The sequence below is a fragment of the Myzus persicae genome, unplaced genomic scaffold (genome assembly GCF_001856785.1).
Source record: "Myzus persicae strain clone G006 unplaced genomic scaffold, MPER_G0061.0, whole genome shotgun sequence".
Taxonomy (NCBI): domain Eukaryota; kingdom Metazoa; phylum Arthropoda; class Insecta; order Hemiptera; family Aphididae; genus Myzus; species Myzus persicae.
In genome coordinates, this window is record NW_019103602.1 from 639,434 (window position 1) to 656,089 (window position 16,656).

The 16,656-nt window shown below is 27.2% G+C and overlaps 2 protein-coding genes across 4 annotated transcripts; both read right to left on the reverse strand.

Annotated features, from left to right (window-relative positions):
• Positions 1 to 3,347: 3,347 nt before the first annotated feature.
• LOC111034824 (52 kDa repressor of the inhibitor of the protein kinase-like) lies at positions 3,348 to 7,459 on the reverse strand. 3 transcript variants are annotated; one of them, XM_022316205.1, is made up of 12 exons: positions 7,018 to 7,459; positions 6,570 to 6,659; positions 6,378 to 6,458; positions 6,001 to 6,246; positions 5,749 to 5,867; positions 5,570 to 5,685; positions 5,117 to 5,476; positions 4,556 to 5,049; positions 4,335 to 4,493; positions 4,067 to 4,256; positions 3,581 to 3,900; positions 3,348 to 3,491 (listed from the first exon to the last, which is right to left on the reverse strand). In XM_022316205.1, the coding sequence occupies exons 1-12, from the start codon at positions 7,093 to 7,095 to the stop codon at positions 3,378 to 3,380; spliced, it is 2,367 nt and encodes a 788-aa protein (XP_022171897.1). In that variant the 5' UTR covers positions 7,096 to 7,459; the 3' UTR covers positions 3,348 to 3,377. The 3 variants fall into 3 exon arrangements, with proteins under 3 accessions (XP_022171897.1, XP_022171899.1, XP_022171898.1); XM_022316207.1 differs by lacking the exon at positions 6,378 to 6,458 and having other exon boundaries at positions 6,001 to 6,162; XM_022316206.1 differs by lacking the exon at positions 6,378 to 6,458 and having other exon boundaries at positions 7,018 to 7,458.
• Positions 7,460 to 9,536: 2,077 nt separating this feature from the next.
• LOC111034858 (SAC3 family protein 1-like) lies at positions 9,537 to 16,656 on the reverse strand. Its single transcript, XM_022316260.1, has 3 exons — positions 16,429 to 16,656; positions 14,883 to 14,972; positions 9,537 to 13,892 (listed from the first exon to the last, which is right to left on the reverse strand). Exon 3 carries the CDS (start codon positions 13,761 to 13,763, stop codon positions 10,341 to 10,343), a length of 3,423 nt encoding a protein of 1,140 aa, XP_022171952.1. The 5' UTR covers positions 13,764 to 13,892; positions 14,883 to 14,972; positions 16,429 to 16,656; the 3' UTR covers positions 9,537 to 10,340.

The window sequence follows — 16,656 nt, forward strand, 5'->3', positions numbered from 1 at the left end:
TTATATCATTATTATTGGTTATTACTCGCGTTTTAGTGTTAAACTATTATGTTCCGAGCGGAGCGCACATTACGTAGGTACCCATCAATTATTTTATTATTTACCGTGGTATAGCCACACATTTGAAACGGCTATAACTTCTAAAATAATAGTTTCCGGAAAACGAATTTTTACACACCATCGTTTAAAGCGTAACTGCGTAAGAAACAAGTCGGAATGTTTTTTTGAATATCATGAGGGGCTGGTAAAGTGCATCGTGCACGTAGAATGATGTGTAAGGCTTACGTAATGCCAATGTAATATTTTTTTGAGTACCTATTCGATTTGTCTCAACAATACGAGATCATAAAAAATGTATCAAAATATATTAAATATTATTTTTAAATAAAATATGTGATAAATACAAATTTATAATAATTGTGATAATATTGCATATTCGTAGTATATATATAATAAATTATATTATTTATTATAAACAAAAAGTAGTGTTAGGTGTAAGGTGTAACCGTTTCACTGAGAAAAGAAAAACATAACTATTTATTGGGTAAGCATATGCATAAAAATAATCTTGTTAAAGTATATGTATAAGTACTTACAGCAATCCCTTTAGTATACATTTATTTAAAACTAAGTCCTCAATTAAATGACTATGTTATTTGTTAGCTTTAAAAAAAGTATAGTCTTTGAATTGTAGGTACTATATGAAACAAAGTAGCTGATTTTTAATTTAGTTAACATGTAACTTTTACAAGTTAAAAAAAAAAAAAACCTAATTAACTTGCTCAGCATTGGGAATGTATATAAAATATTCTGTAGCATTTCTGGGCGCTTTAGCCCAGTGGGTATGTAGATATCTAAATAAAGTTTTGTGTAATAATTAATGGGTACTTGATTTTAATCCTGTAACTTGTAAGACATAAGAAGATTATTAATTTTCATGATTAATATTTTATCTTTTCCTTGACCAACCTAATATGATTATTACATTATGAATAGCAAATTAAATTATATTTGTACTAGGTACCGAGGTACCTATTTATAAATTGTATAAGATAAATCATTTAAATAAGAACTAAGTAACTAAAAACAACTTGCTAAGTAATAAGTAGAATAATTACAGTGACTTCAAGATGTGACACAGAACAAAAAATAAAATTACACATGACTTATTATTTCACACAGTTGGATATCATCTGTTGTAATGTCTCTGCTTAAGCACTTGAAATCGAAGTGTGAAATGAATTATAATAATATCAAATGTCATTATGGATTAATAAGTACAAGCTCTGTCTGTGTATCGTCTGAGACTTCTCCAAGCTCCTGTAGGCTGTGACTCCTATTTATGTTAATCATAATCATCTTGTTATGATCACACCATCACTAGATCAGGTATTGTTTTATTACTTGCATTAACCTATGTCCTATAATCTATGCTTGTTGTTTCCTATAATATGGAAACTGTGAATGTCAATATTTACATCAGTAAAATATTTTAAAATATTCTATTAATGAGAATCATTACCAATTAGGTACCTAATTATATTTGAAAAATAATCACTTTTATAGTCTTATCATGTCTAAACCCATTAAAATGTTATTATTTATCTTGAAATTGGTGAATCGATTCCAATAACAAATTTGTTAAATATGAAAATCATCTATCATCTATGTTATGCAAATTCACGGCCTTGCATTCTGCATATCACTTCCCTGTATGGTAGCCATTTCAAATAATAAATAAGTAACAATTATACAATTTTTTTTTTCATTTTCTGCAGTCTGTTTGGAGACATATTAAACATTCTGGGCTTAAACAAATACCTAGTTGACAACAAAAGTATATTAAAGATTCTGGTTTCATCTTTAAATCCAAATGATGATCACCCTCCATACTTATTAATAATGTTAAACAAGCTTTTATTGATTTAATGAATACTAATTATTTTATAATAAATGAAGACATTTTAACAACTATTATGAACTATTTTGAAACTACTTTGGTTGGTTAATTTTTTTAGTATTTTAAATAAAACTTGAAAGTTTATTAATACTGGATCATAGTAAATAAGTGATAGAGCACGAATGAACCTTTTTAAAATGAAAATAATATACAGTGTGTTTCTTTTTAAAAACAACAGTAAATAATTCTGTCCAGTGACATCAGATGGTCAGTGTTACATCTAAAAATAAACACACTGTATACTATTTAATAATGTAAGAGTTAAGAAATACCTAATATAGGTAGTAATACATAACCAATTACTATTCACATTTCTCAAAATTAATACTATTATCATTCTTCCAAAAAATATACTTTTCATTTATGTTTATATTGAGGTATTGATACAATCATTTAAAAAACAAATACACTTAAGATACAAAATCAAATCATCATTTAATTTTGTTGGTGAATAAAACAATGTTTTATTGAAAATGAAAAACCATATTTGCATAGTAAACAAAAAAAAAGAAATATTTAATTTATTTAGATAGATGGTTGGTATTCAATGGGTTAAACAATTGTTCTAAAATAATGTTATTATTTTAAGTATAATGTGTAATGATACAAGACCCAAAAAAATTTTTGAAAAAATTAAAAAATGACTTATTAAATTTGTGTAAAAAATTTATTTGAAGGAAAGTATTAAAAATATTGGAAATAAATAATAAGTAATAATTATGGAAAATATGACATATAAGTCCACGAGACCTAAAAAATCAAGAATCTGAAAGTAAAAATTTCAAAATTTATTCTGTTGCTACCTAATTGAAACGAAATGTTGAGAAGTCTAAGTCTGTGTATTAGAATACCTAGACAAAGGCAAAATACATTATTTTACAAATTCACAGCCTTAAGTAATTCTGTACTAAAAAAATATAAATTAAATATATTATATCATTATAATATTAAATGGTTTGTTCAATATGTTATCATTATTAAAGTATATAGAATAATATAAAAATGTATAATCAATAATTTGTATTGACAAGATGGTTGGGGTAACAAAAATGTAAAATATAAAAACCATGTTAGGAACATTTTATAAATCAAGTTATTAAGAAGCAATAATATGTTGCTTTAGTTCACATTTATATTACCATATCATCCTACCCTCCAATCTGTCATTGTTCCAGTATACAGTAGTGTGTACGCTATGTCTACGAACAATGTGAACCAGTGGCGTAACTGAGAATGTTTGATGGGGGGGGATCAAAATAAATTTGTAGGGTAAACTTGTGGGGGCCTTTGCCCCCACGGCCCACACCCCCCTTATCTATATTTTGTATAATTTAATAACTCAACACATGTAAATATAATCATTCTATATTACATAACATTATACATTTACAAATATGTTATAAAATGTTTTAATATTTTACAATATTATGTCCAGATTCCTAGGCTTTTTGGCAAGTTCATCAATGACCTCTTCATTTGAAAATGTAATATCATTATGAATTGCCAACATTGCCAGACCATTAAGTCTTTTCTACAAAAAAAATTGAAACATTTTTCTCATTAGATATTATGAAAATGTATTTTATTAAGCACAGGTGCACAGCTATTATAATTACTAACCTCGGACATACTGTTTCGAAGATACGTTTTTATCCTTTTAAGACTGGAAAACATTCTTTCAGGCGTACTTGTAGACACAGGAAGTGTGCATAGTATTTTTAAAATAAAATGCACATTCGGATAAATATTGGCATTACACACATGTAATGCTTCAATTGCAGTTTTCGGAATATTGTTTATTCGCTCAAGTTTTATTTTCCACAATTTCAATTCTGCAATTGAGTTGTTCACATCCAAAGAAGGTGAATAAAATTCAAGTAATTTTCTAAATGATACCTCCTCATTAGAAGAGAATGTATAGGAAAATAGACTTTGAAATCCTATAAAATATGACATATATACATTATACATAAACCATTAAAGGTTGATTTTAATAATATAGATTGATTATATGAATATTTTATTTCAGTGATTTGTTTTTAATTTTATAGAAACTAGGTACCAATTTAATTAAAAATGATAATAATGATTTAATTTAATAGGTACCTATAAAAATTTCAGAATGGATTGAAAATCTTTCTCCTAGTTGTTGTATAAAAAAGTCCAGGTAGGGTATAAATACTGACACTTTGTGGTATTCTTCAACACTTAAATTGGGATCTGGATTTGCTCGATTTACTTGTCGTTTAGATATTCTTTTAGTACTCAAGTCTATATCTATAATTACTGACATCTCCTATTACAAATGTCAAATATAAACATAATTCTTTTCATATAATTCATATAATAATATACTTTATTTTAGTATACTTACTTTTGCAAGCAAAAACAATTTGTGGAATTCAGTATCACAATTTAATCTGATATTTTTTAATACATTTATAATATCTTCAGCAAGGCTTACTGCTTCTCTCAAATCAATTTGTTCTTTTTGTAGCAACTTACACAATGGTAAACCAAAAGAAAAAACCAACTGAAAAAATATTTTATTATAAAATAAAATAAAATAAATTATATTTATTAATTACTATTTACTTGTATAACTTGTAAGGATATAAGAAATTCTGAATCAATAGCTTTTAATAGTATATTAGCTTCCGTTGCTGTGGAATCGTTCCAATTAGAAATATTTTCTAATGATTCAACTACAAATGCAAATAGTTCAATGAAATCTGTAACCGCGTCATAACGCTGCACCCATCGTGTAGCACATAATCTTTTTAAAGTTTTAACCTTAGGATCCTCATTACTATTTTCAATGCTGGTTAAAAGAACATTTTGGCGTTTTGGTGTATTAAAGAAAACATAGTACTTTTCGATAATATTTAAGCAGTTTCTAACTGGTTGAATTCCACTTGCAGTTGATACTGCTAAGTTTAGAGCGTGTGCTGCACAGTGCACATATATAGCTTTAGGATATTTTTTTTTGATAATTGCCTGAACACCTTTATATTGGCCAGACATGTTGCTTGCACCATCATATCCTTGACCATATAAGTATTCTAAATTAATTTCACAACTATTCAGACCTATTTACAAAATATAATAACCATACAATTATTAATTTATTAAAAACATAATATCATTTTAATTTACCGTTGAGTATTGATTCAGCTAAATCACAACCAGTTAAACTGTTAATAGTAATAAATTTCAGGAATCTCTCATGGATACAATCGTTATCGTCAACATATCGAACACACATAGCCATTTGTTCAATAGTAGAAATATCAGTAGTCTCGTCAACTAAAACTGAGAAACATTTTGAAGCATTTACATCCTTAACTATTTTTCGCAGCATAATGTCCCCACATGCCGTTATGATTTCATTTTGGATTTGAGGAGTTAGGTATTTGTTTCGTCCTTCACTTGTAATGATATGCTTTAACATCTCATCACCACATGCTCTATACTTTAATATGGCTCTAAAGTTGCCTTGATTTAATGAACATTCCACTATAATATGAAAAATTTATATTAAGGTTGAGTTGAATGGTAGCATTATTATATAATATGTAATGCTATAACATTATTTAATTTTAAACATACTATCAATTTTTCCATAATCTTTATGCCCTCGTAGAGCAATCTCTTGACGACCACAAAGTATGACACAATCAACGATTGGAATGAGTCGCTCTCTATTCGCCTTGATTTGTTTAATTCTTTAACAAAAAAAAATATCAAAGTACATACTTGCAGACTTAAGCTAATAAATAATTAAATACCTATCTGTATCCAGTCTTTCTACTATTGTTGGCTCTTTTTTTAAATATATTTTTAAAAATTCATCAGATTTCAAAACAGAAAATGTGTGGTACTCTAATGCAGAATGATTTCGAAATACCTATAATTTAATTAAAATTATAACAATATAATAACATCAATTAACATGTATTCACAGGGAAATAAAATTAAAATTAAAATAATATTAAATTATAGGGGATTAAAAGTTAAAACATTAATATATTCAATTATACCTCTTTAGCTTTTTTCCAACTATCAAATACTTCAGTAACCAAATATTTTAAAGGTTGATTTCCTATTCCACCGGTTTTTGCAAAAACAACACAATGCTTACAAAAAGCTCCACCTTCAACTTCCGAATAAACAAGCCAATTGAATTCGTTCAGCCATTTATGCTGAAATTTTAAACCTCTTTTTTTGTTTTTTTCATTTAATGGAAATACATAATTATGATTTGGTAACCATAAATTGGTAAGTACCTACAGGTTTTAAACAAAAAATAATAAAAAAAAATTACAGTGTAATTTATATTATATTATGATATATTGGTAGGTTTTAACTATAGTTCAGACTAAATCCGACATAAGGCATTAGCATTCGAAAAGCTTACGGTATTTTTTTCTTCGTCTGATAACAAATCACGTTTAATAAACAAAGCAATGTCATTTTTACGAGCATCAAAATGTTCTCTCTAAAAAATTACGAAGCACAATCTAATTTATTAATTTTAATGCAATGTTAGCAGGCAGGAGTCAAGCTACAGGTATAATACCATAGAACGATAGAACAATAGCTACCGTACCTTATTTGTTTCTTGGACAGCTTGAATCAAATTTTTATTTTCAACATGATATTTTTCACGTGATACATCATCAGATTTCTCTATGTTTTCCTTAAATAATAAACAAGAAATTGTATAGGTAAAATCGAATTAAATTGTTATTAAATATTAGGTAGGAATTATTATTATAAGATTATCATAAATTATTAAATTCTATTTTTTTTTTTAATAAACTCATTTAAATGTTTTATAATAATTAATATGACATAATTAATAGTTATTGAATAAAATGCAGTGACTGCAATTATATTTTTAATAGGTACTTTTTTTAACTGGTGTTAATTTAATTTTGCATAATTTTAGCGCGAGTTGTAATGCTAATTATAATAAGTTGAATACGTCATACATAATATTTAAACATTTAATTCCGGGTCTAATAATGTTTAGTATTTTAAATTGTAATACTTACGTCAGGCCCAGGCTTCTTTTTAAAAAAATTCAATAAAGTACTGCTAGTTGCTGGTAATTTTCTTTTTTTTTGCTCCATTTTGCTTTTGGCTTATAAAAATGTAACTGACACTGTGAATATGAGAGAATGACACGGTGTCACGGTGTGTATACCTACTGTGTAGTGTTTACTGTTTATATGTGATCGCAATAATCAATGTAGATACTTTGTGTCGGCGCACGTTCTTAGTACCTACTATCTATGGCTATTATTCGTTCTACGAAATGTAAATCTTGAAGTTACATTTTTATTATTATATTATTATGTTTATGGAATGGAGGTTTTTCTTATAATCGGATTACTTACCATCTATAATCTATTCAAAATTAGGTACAGTGTGTGGCAAGGCACCCAATGTTTATTAATAAATAAGAATTAAAATGAATCGGACCATTTATTTTGAAATCATGCTTATCGTTAACGGGTAAATATTTATATACGGGTAATATTTAAGTACACACAACTTCTAAACTTTTTTTTTTTTAGTTTCGTAATAATTTATAAGTTTTTATTTGAACTATTTGTAGGTATAAGACAATATTACAGCTCATGGGGGGGGATCTATCCCCCATATCCCCCCCCGTAATTACGCCCCTGATGTGAACAATTCATTTTATAATCATTCATGACACACCAGGACCCTAATAAATACTTCTAAATTATAATAATTATAGTCACCACATTATTTTTACTACTTAATCGTTTAATTTGTATTTCAATTCAATGTTTTACAATGTTTTTTACAATGCATTAATAGTAGGTGTGTTGTACAAGTTTTACAATTCAGGCTCTTAATAGCTAACACCAATAATAATAATAATAATAATAACAATATATTAATATATATGTTAAGAAAATAGTTATTTATATAATTTGTAATTTGATAAAAATAAGAAGTATAATGTACTTCTAAAAACTTTGTATATTTTTTAACTTATCAGCTTACCCTTAAAACTTTAAATTTTGTTTTAAAAAAAATAAAAATTATGAAACGTATTTTAAATGTTTTGAATCAACTTATTTCATATTCTAGTTATATAGCAACAATGGCAAACCTGTAATTTAATGGTAAGCAAAAATATATTTTTTTTCATTGTTAAATCTTACATAGTTGCATTTATTAAAAAAAAAAATTCTTTTTACATTTAATATTCTCATTTCCATATCAAATGTGAAAGTTTGTGTTTCACAGTTAATGGTTGAAGCTAATGTTGCTTAATGTATTTTAATAAAACATTTAAAACAACAAAATAAACACTTCATATTGAAAAAATAATAATAAGCACATACAATTTTTTTGAAACTGATTACAAAATGTTTGTAAATTGTACTTGATCAGAAAAAGGTTTGCTACCCCTGTTATATAGAAAACATAGTTATGAATAAATTATGTAGTATACAGTGGTCGAAGTGGCTTAAAATAAGAGGAGGGATGCCTTTCATATTTTAAACAGTTCTCGTATAATACAGCTTAAACAGTCATACATCATATGGATTGGGAGGCGGATAAGTTAAGCTCCTTACACATTTTTTTATGATACAATTTTATGTATAGTATATATTTTTGGTTTTTTGTTTGGTGTCTCTTTTTCATTTTTCACATTTAAGTATAAAAGTACCTACATTTGCATTACACAATATTATGCAGAAGGTATAAAAAAAATTATGAAATTGCTAAACTTTTTATAATGACAAATTTTATTTATTTTATTTATTAACTTTTGTAAAATTAATCAAAAAAGTTATGACTCTGAACTCAAGAATCAAATGAATAGATACAATTATATAGGGCAGGGGCTGGCAACTGGAGGCCCGCGATCCGTTTTTATCTGCCCAAGATACATTTTAAAATTACATTATAAACAAAATAAATGCTGATTAAAACGTATATTTGAATGACCCGCTTTTTTTTGCTTTCTATGCTCTGGCCCGCTAGATTTTAATTTTCTAAAAATTGGCCTCTAGTAACTTTGAGTTTCTTATCCCTGATATAGGGCTAGAGACTATATAATATATATTGTCTCCATGCTATAAAAAACCTTAAAAAATGCATATATGAGATGTGCCTTAAATATTTACCATGTATGCTGTATTGATATGCAAAAATGCTTAAAAAGGTATGCTCTCACAAAAAATTATTTCATCATTAAAAACCCAAAAAATTAAAATGTTTTTTTTTGACATGTATAATGTATACATTATTTATATTTATTTATTATTTTCTTCCTCAATTTTTCTACTTTTTAAGATTGTCTTAAAACAAAACAAAAAAGGTTAGTTATTAATGCATACTGTGTTAATGATTTATTATTACCGATTAAACAGTTGTAAATACCTATACATTTCGTAATAAATTATCAAATAATATTTTAATCATTTTACTCAATTTCTTGAAAATGCATATTAAATATTGTATTATAGGTAGTATCTATGTAAAAGATCTACTTAAAATACAAATATAAAAAAACATACATCATTGTTAAAATGTAAAATCAATATATTCGTCACTCCACTCAGTATCTAAATAATATGCATTTTTATGGAAAAAAGAGTTAATTTAAAAAAATTTAAATGATTGCCTTAAACTCCTAGTACCTATTATGAAACAAATTTATACATCACTTAGCAATGTTTATCGATAATATTTGTAGACAATTATAAGGCAGATGAATTATTTTTGACAAAATAAGTGATGGGATGGAAAATGTGAATTGTTAAACGTTGAGGGATGCCATCCCACCGTACCCCCCACTTCAATCACTGTATATATAGTCAATATACATAAAACAGAAAACTTTAACAACAAAAATACCAATGTGCCAAGTCATATTATATTATAATGGTTATACAAGTAAAAAAGTTTAAAATTATAATAAGTCTTGTTGAGTTATTAGTAACTATAAATTATTTTTAGTATCTTAGTATCAAACAATTGGTAGTTTTCATTTACTATACTAAACAATACTTGAAGTATGAATTAATCATAATATAAATTTCTTAATTGTAAAGAAACAAAATTATAATGTTGCAACTTAAATAAGAGTTAATCTGTAAATCTGTATTTTAGCAAAAAAAAGCATTTGTCAGCTTAACACAATGAAAACAATTTAAATTGACTACTCAAACAATTGTATTTACAAATATACATTTAATAATGCAAATATTGATAGTTAAGACTAGCTATATATAAATATAGAAGCATATAATATACCAGTTATGAAAAATTATCAATTAACAATAATTAAGGGTCATTTTTAATTAATAAAAGCTGAATATATTTACTGTCAGTCTGGAAATATCATATTCAGTACATCCTTGATCGGATCACCATTGTAAAATACGGTGAAATCATTCTGTGCAGCAGAACACTTTTCTAATGTACCTTCAATCCACATTTCGATTGGTTCGTACCAACTAGCATTCAATAAACAGTGTTCTAAATCGGCTTTTCTATGTAATTGGAGCATTTGCAATATGTCTAAACACCAAGATCTACGGTTTGAAAGTTTACACATATTTTTTACATAGTCCATTAAATCATCAACATTTTTAGGTGGCCATGATTCAAATGGCAATAGATGTGCAATATTTAGCAAATTTTCAAAATATTTTAGATTCAAGTTTGAATATTCTTTTGAAAACTCATCTGGATTTTGAGTATAATATGGAACCAAGTCGGGTGCCAAATCTGTTAATATTTGATTACTTCTACCCAAGCGTTCAATGTAAGCATCCAAGCATTGATTGTATTTTTCGATAATAGTGTTTGGATCATCACTAGGTAATAAACTACGTACTTTTACGAAGAAATGTTGAGAAAAATTGAGTAAATTATAATATAATTTTTCTGTACACGTACCAGGGGTAAAGTCTACATAATTTTTGGAAAAAAATTCAATGGATTCTAGAACAGTTTTTGGTCCATCCCACATGTAAACAGTGTAATTGTTAATGTACTCATTTTCTTTGTACCCGTCTAATACATATTCGTAATGTTTAATACTATCTTTATCTGACCTTGAAGAAAATATCATGACCAAAGGTATTGCTGTTGGAGTTGACTGCAAAATTGAATCCACACGTTTAAATAACGTCTCAACGTCTTCTTTATCCGTATTTGTGAAAATAAGAGCTGCGTTCAAACCGTTGTTTGTCCAGTTGAATTGCCCAATACAACTATGCACTGTCTTTATGAAATATGCATTACAATCAGTATGGATGGTTTGTATTTGATTGTTACTAAATCCTAATTTACCATAAAGAATAGTCAATACTTTTTTTTCTATACAATAGGGTTCTGGTGTGTTTCCATAATTAACTGCCAATTTCCAAAATATCTTTTTCCCAACAAATCCATCTTTTTTCATCTCTTTTACATTTTGAACAAATATATTAGCCATTTGAAGGCTAATATCATAATCTGTAGAATTATTGCTACTTAATGGATGATGTATAGGAATTTTTAACTGTCTCTTCAACTTTAAATCTTTAATCGTAACTGGTAATGTCTCTTTTGGTGTGCCATGTACTTGCATAAATACTGACCATGGCAAACTGCATACAGGATCTATTTCAATCTTTCTTCTTCTACGTAAAACTTTTCGCAGCCAAATATAGAAATACTTTTCTGCCAGAATGTACTGTTTATTTAACCATTCTTTTGGTTCTTCTTGTATTTCAATAACTTCATCAACATAACTCAGAGACTTCGTTGATGATGGAGATGAAGACAATGATGAAATACACTCTGAATGAAATAGATCACCATATGCAAACATCTCTTCAATATACATAGATTTCTTACAATTAACATAATTCTGCCATTTGCGGAAGTATTTTTTGGTCAGATTAGTTTGATGTTCAATTGATTGTGCAACATCTAGTTTTTCCTTTAAATTAATTTTAGGATGTGACTGAATAGGACTTATATTTGTCGGACTTTGACATGGGGGTTTCATAAATACATCTTGAGCAATTGTTACTGGAATGTTTGTTATATTGCTTGTTGGAAGTGAATTCGATGATAAATTTGATTGGTCCGAGCTAGAGACATCTTGGAAAATAGATAATTTTGGGGGTGGGTTCCATTGTATTTCAAATTTGGCAAGTGGTTTTTGAACTTGTGTAGGTAATGAAAACTTAGGCAAATTAAAAGTGAAAGTAGGTATTTCTACAGCTGGGGTTTGTATTGGAGTGGTTGATAATAATTGTCTGTTTGTATCATCATCTTTTGAATTTATTAAGGAATAAGTGTCTACTACCATCTGAGAATCTGATATTTCATTGTTCAGATCTTTATTTACTTCAATATTAGCATCATCACAAAAACGATCATTATCATCAAAGCTTGAATGAACTGGGGTGATAACAACATCAGGCATGTTCTCTATTCCAGATATTAGATATGTCAAATTTTGTCTTTTTTCAGAGATTATAAACTCTTGTTTTTGTCTTCTAAGCTCAGGCGCACGTATGCCTGTATTACGCGAAAGATCAACATACATTTCATCATATTGTAACTGAATATCAGAAAAAAACTCTTGAGCTAATTGTGTATCGTCAAAACATAGTTTTTCCATAAAATGTTCCATTTCAAGTTTATAAACTCTTTTGACAGTTGTATACGACATATTCATCATTCTTATATTATTATATCTAATACTTGGAATAACTCTTTGTAGTATACAACAATTCATAAAAGTCGTACTTTTCAGTAAGTTGAAAAATTCTTTACAGTCACTTGACTGTAAATAAGTTGTGTTAGCATTAATACAGAATCTCACTTGAGGTGATTGTTTTATATGGATTGGTAATAAATCATATGCTGTATGAAATTGTGGGTTTCCTAAATGCATAAGCAACTCATAGGACACAAACTCTGGTTCATTTGGACATGGTTGTTCTGAATCTCTATACATAGGCATCAACATTTGAATACAATTGTTTAAGTTTTCCGTGTTTAACTTGATATCAAAGCCTGTATAACCAAGCATTAAATCATAACAAGCAATATGAAAACGGCCAATTTGTTCAAGTATTGTCACAACCTCCGAGTTCTGTAAATTTTGTTGAACAATATCTTTTCTTATTGCACGTAACCGATCCCAACAAAAATCATACCAACTAGCCAAATCTTGTTCAATATTAGATTCAATTGGGAATATTATATTTTTAAGCATATAATGCATGGTCTTAACAAGTATAGGTGTCGGTCTCAGTTCTTGAGACAACGGATTGGCTTGATCAGCAGAACTTCTAGCGTACTGTTTTACCATCATTTCAAAAACTGGTTCCAATTTTGTATCAATAACTTTACATTCAAACTGTGAAACCATATTACCATGTATACGCAGTAGACGTTCTTTTTCTGGGCACATATCTTGACAAGTACCTTCCATTGGTTTAATTTCATCAACATTAATTTCTTTAACTGGCAGCATAGTAGATGCACGTAAAAGTTTATCCCTGATTTCCAATACCTGTAGTTTTTTATAAACAGTTGTAGCTGAAATTCTATCATAATTGTGTTCAGTAACTTCAGTATTTTCAAACTGTGAATCAGTTGGACCTTGAAAATGTTGATCATCATTAAACAGTTGATATAAACGCTGTGATTTAAAAGGTGGTTCATCTTTGACAGCTTTATCTTCATCATAGGTAGCTCTCTTCATACGTGAAATGGTACCATTATATTTTCCATCGCCCATTTTATTGGTACAACATTAATTCTATGTAAACTGATACTTAAATATAAATTTTATTGATATCATTTTGATCCATATTAGACCTTACCGTTTTAATTTTTGATAGAATTACCAGTATTTAAAATGACATAGCTGAAAAGAAAAAAAAATAGTTAAGACGATGCAATTATTTATATACCTACATTTGTAACATTAATAGGATATGAATAAAAATGTTAAACGCTTTATTTTTTTCTAACATTTAAACTAAATAGTTAACTTTTTATGATGAATTAATAGATCAGTTTAATAATAATAATACTACTATAAGTATAGATTTATGTTTAAAAAAATGTTCCATGTAAATGTCATTTAATTTTTAACACAAAATGTTTTGCAGAATGCCATGTAAACATTTTAGATTATATTATCATAAAGGTAGACAAATATAATTGTTTGTAGCACGGATAGAAAATATTTTTGAATACAAATATATCAAATATTATTTTTAATTAATATTTAAAAAAAAGTTATTATTATAATAGGATGTCATTTACAAATAATACATTATTTTGAAATTTCTTTTTTATTCCAAACGCATTTAAACTTACAAATTAATCAAATATAAGAATAAAATAGATATACCAACATTTTACCAAGATAATAATAGATAGTCAAAATAAATTATTCTCAAATTTAAAGTTTTAATTAAAAGCCTTAACATTTTAAAAGTTCATACCTACATAGATTATTAATTAATTTATAGTTAATAATCACAAAATGTTTATTAAGACTTTTGTTATCCTTCAATAACAGAACAATAAATTATTATAATATATAAATAATTTTTTTTTAAATTTGCTTCATCAATTGAGAAAATAGGGATTATTAAAAAAAAATTGGCATACCTAGTGGATATTATCATACAAAATGTATAGTTAATATCCATTTTTTTTTATTTCTAACCAGTTGAACAGCTAACCAGTATTTTTTTTCTAGCTTTAAATTTGTTTTCATTTAATAACGGTTTTTTTTTTAAACATTTTCTATTCCTAGTTTATAGGACCCACAGAAATATTAAGGCTCTAGGTCTTATCAGAACTATAATAAATTGAATTTATACTAAAATATGTATATACTTACTTTTTAAAAATCAGGAATGAACAGGATTGCATCACAGAATTAACCTTTCATACAGTTGTTGAACAATTGATTCTCTCTAGTTATTCAGATCTATAAAAGTAAAATAAATTACTAACAAAATACATTTTTAAACATTTACCTAATTTAGTAATTAACAAAGATATTTATAGTCATTGTTTACATGATAATTGATAAGTAATTAATGAGTGTTCTAAAATTGAACGTTTCTGGAATAACTGAGAAAAATCAAAAATATAAAACAGAAAAATATACAATCATATAAAAGACCTATAGTTATGATCAAGGATAGTTGTAGGTAATAGCATTTATTTTTTTTTTTTTTGATAAATTTTAGAATATCAATAATAAAATTAATTTAATTTTAATAATATTTCTTTCTTAATTTTAGCATATTTAAGATGTATTCATCTATTTTAGTAATTTAGAATTGAATTTGCTATTTTTAGGCAATTTCTCAAACATTATGTTGTGTGCAAAATATTAAAAACCAAAACTAGAATTGGGTGATGAATGATAATTATCATTCATTGTTAATTATTTAACATTTTTTTTATTCATGTTATAAAAATAATGATTTTTTCAAATCTAAATAAATATTTCAATATAAACTAATAACTGAAAAACTGTTTTAATATTATTATTTTATTTAAAAAGATAAGGTAAAAATATAAAGACACTGCCTTACATTTGGATTACTTGTAATCAAATTATTAATATAAAATAATTCAATTAATTAATAAAATTAAATAATTTGATGAGTGTCAAAGTAAATAAAGAACGGAATCAATCGGTAACAGAACCTCAAAATAGTAGCTTATTAGGTAGTTACTAGAATTTTAAGAGGTGCATCTTAAGGTAATGGATTAAAAGACTCGTATAAGACGAATGTTGGCTGGTGTGGCCAGGATGTCAGGCTCTTTATTTGAATATTATATGATACTATGATCATACTAATTTGATGATTGATTTGTAAATAAGTATTTTATTCTTGAAACTTGCTGGATTGATGAAATTTTTTAACAGAGATGAGAGTTTAGATTCTTACGTATTTGCTTGGTGTTGTTTGACCAAGTAATGGTTTATGAAGTTATTTAGTTTTCATGTAGGACATTTGTTTCTTTTAGGGTAAAGTGTACCATTGAGCAGATTTTTTTTCATCAATTTTAATTTTCAGTTTTTTCCTAGTGTTATAATTTAAATATTAAATTAATAAGTAGCCTTTAGTGGTATAACCTCATATTGATGTAAGTTGAACCACAGACACACTATGGCAGGAGGCAAGTTAAAATAAGACATGGTCGGTAACATTTAACAGCATCGTAGCTCCGGCTCACATCATATTTTTTATTGATACTTCTCTATTTATATTATTTCTTAGGCAGTGGGTAACGCAATCGCTATTCAGTGGAAAAGCATGTAAGAAAACAGTACGCTTTCTGTTCAGCTTCATCGAATTTCTAGTTTTGAAAACGTAAGCATTATATTGAACTGTTGATAAACAAACACTCGGCGTGCTGCGACTTACCTTTTTCCTTTGCGACAGCGATTGTACTTGGCCTGCCCGTGGAGAAAACTATTGGGAAATCCGACTAAACAAAACTTCAGTGAAATGGACGGAAAAAAACTAAATTGTTGGACAAAGAATTCGTAACGACGTTTGGTAATTTTCTAGCCGGGTGAGAAGGCCGCCAAATTGATAACGTTCGACGGCGCGCACGAACGTATTCGAAGCCGGAGTGCCGATGCGGAACGT

Bases quoted from the DNA above. Each gene is read 5' to 3' on its own strand.
- LOC111034824 (XM_022316205.1), bottom strand. From the start codon at position 7,095: ATGGAGCAAAAAAAAAGAAAATTACCAGCAACTAGCAGTACTTTATTG. The intron at 6,459-6,569 runs GTACGGTAGCTA...GTAATTTTTTAG, and splicing joins CTGTCCAAGAAACAAATAAG to AGAGAACATTTTGATGCTCG. The intron at 5,868-6,000 runs GTATAATTGAAT...ATTAAATTATAG, and splicing joins GTTGGAAAAAAGCTAAAGAG to GTATTTCGAAATCATTCTGC.
- LOC111034858 (XM_022316260.1), bottom strand. From the start codon at position 13,763: ATGGGCGATGGAAAATATAATGGTACCATTTCACGTATGAAGAGAGCT.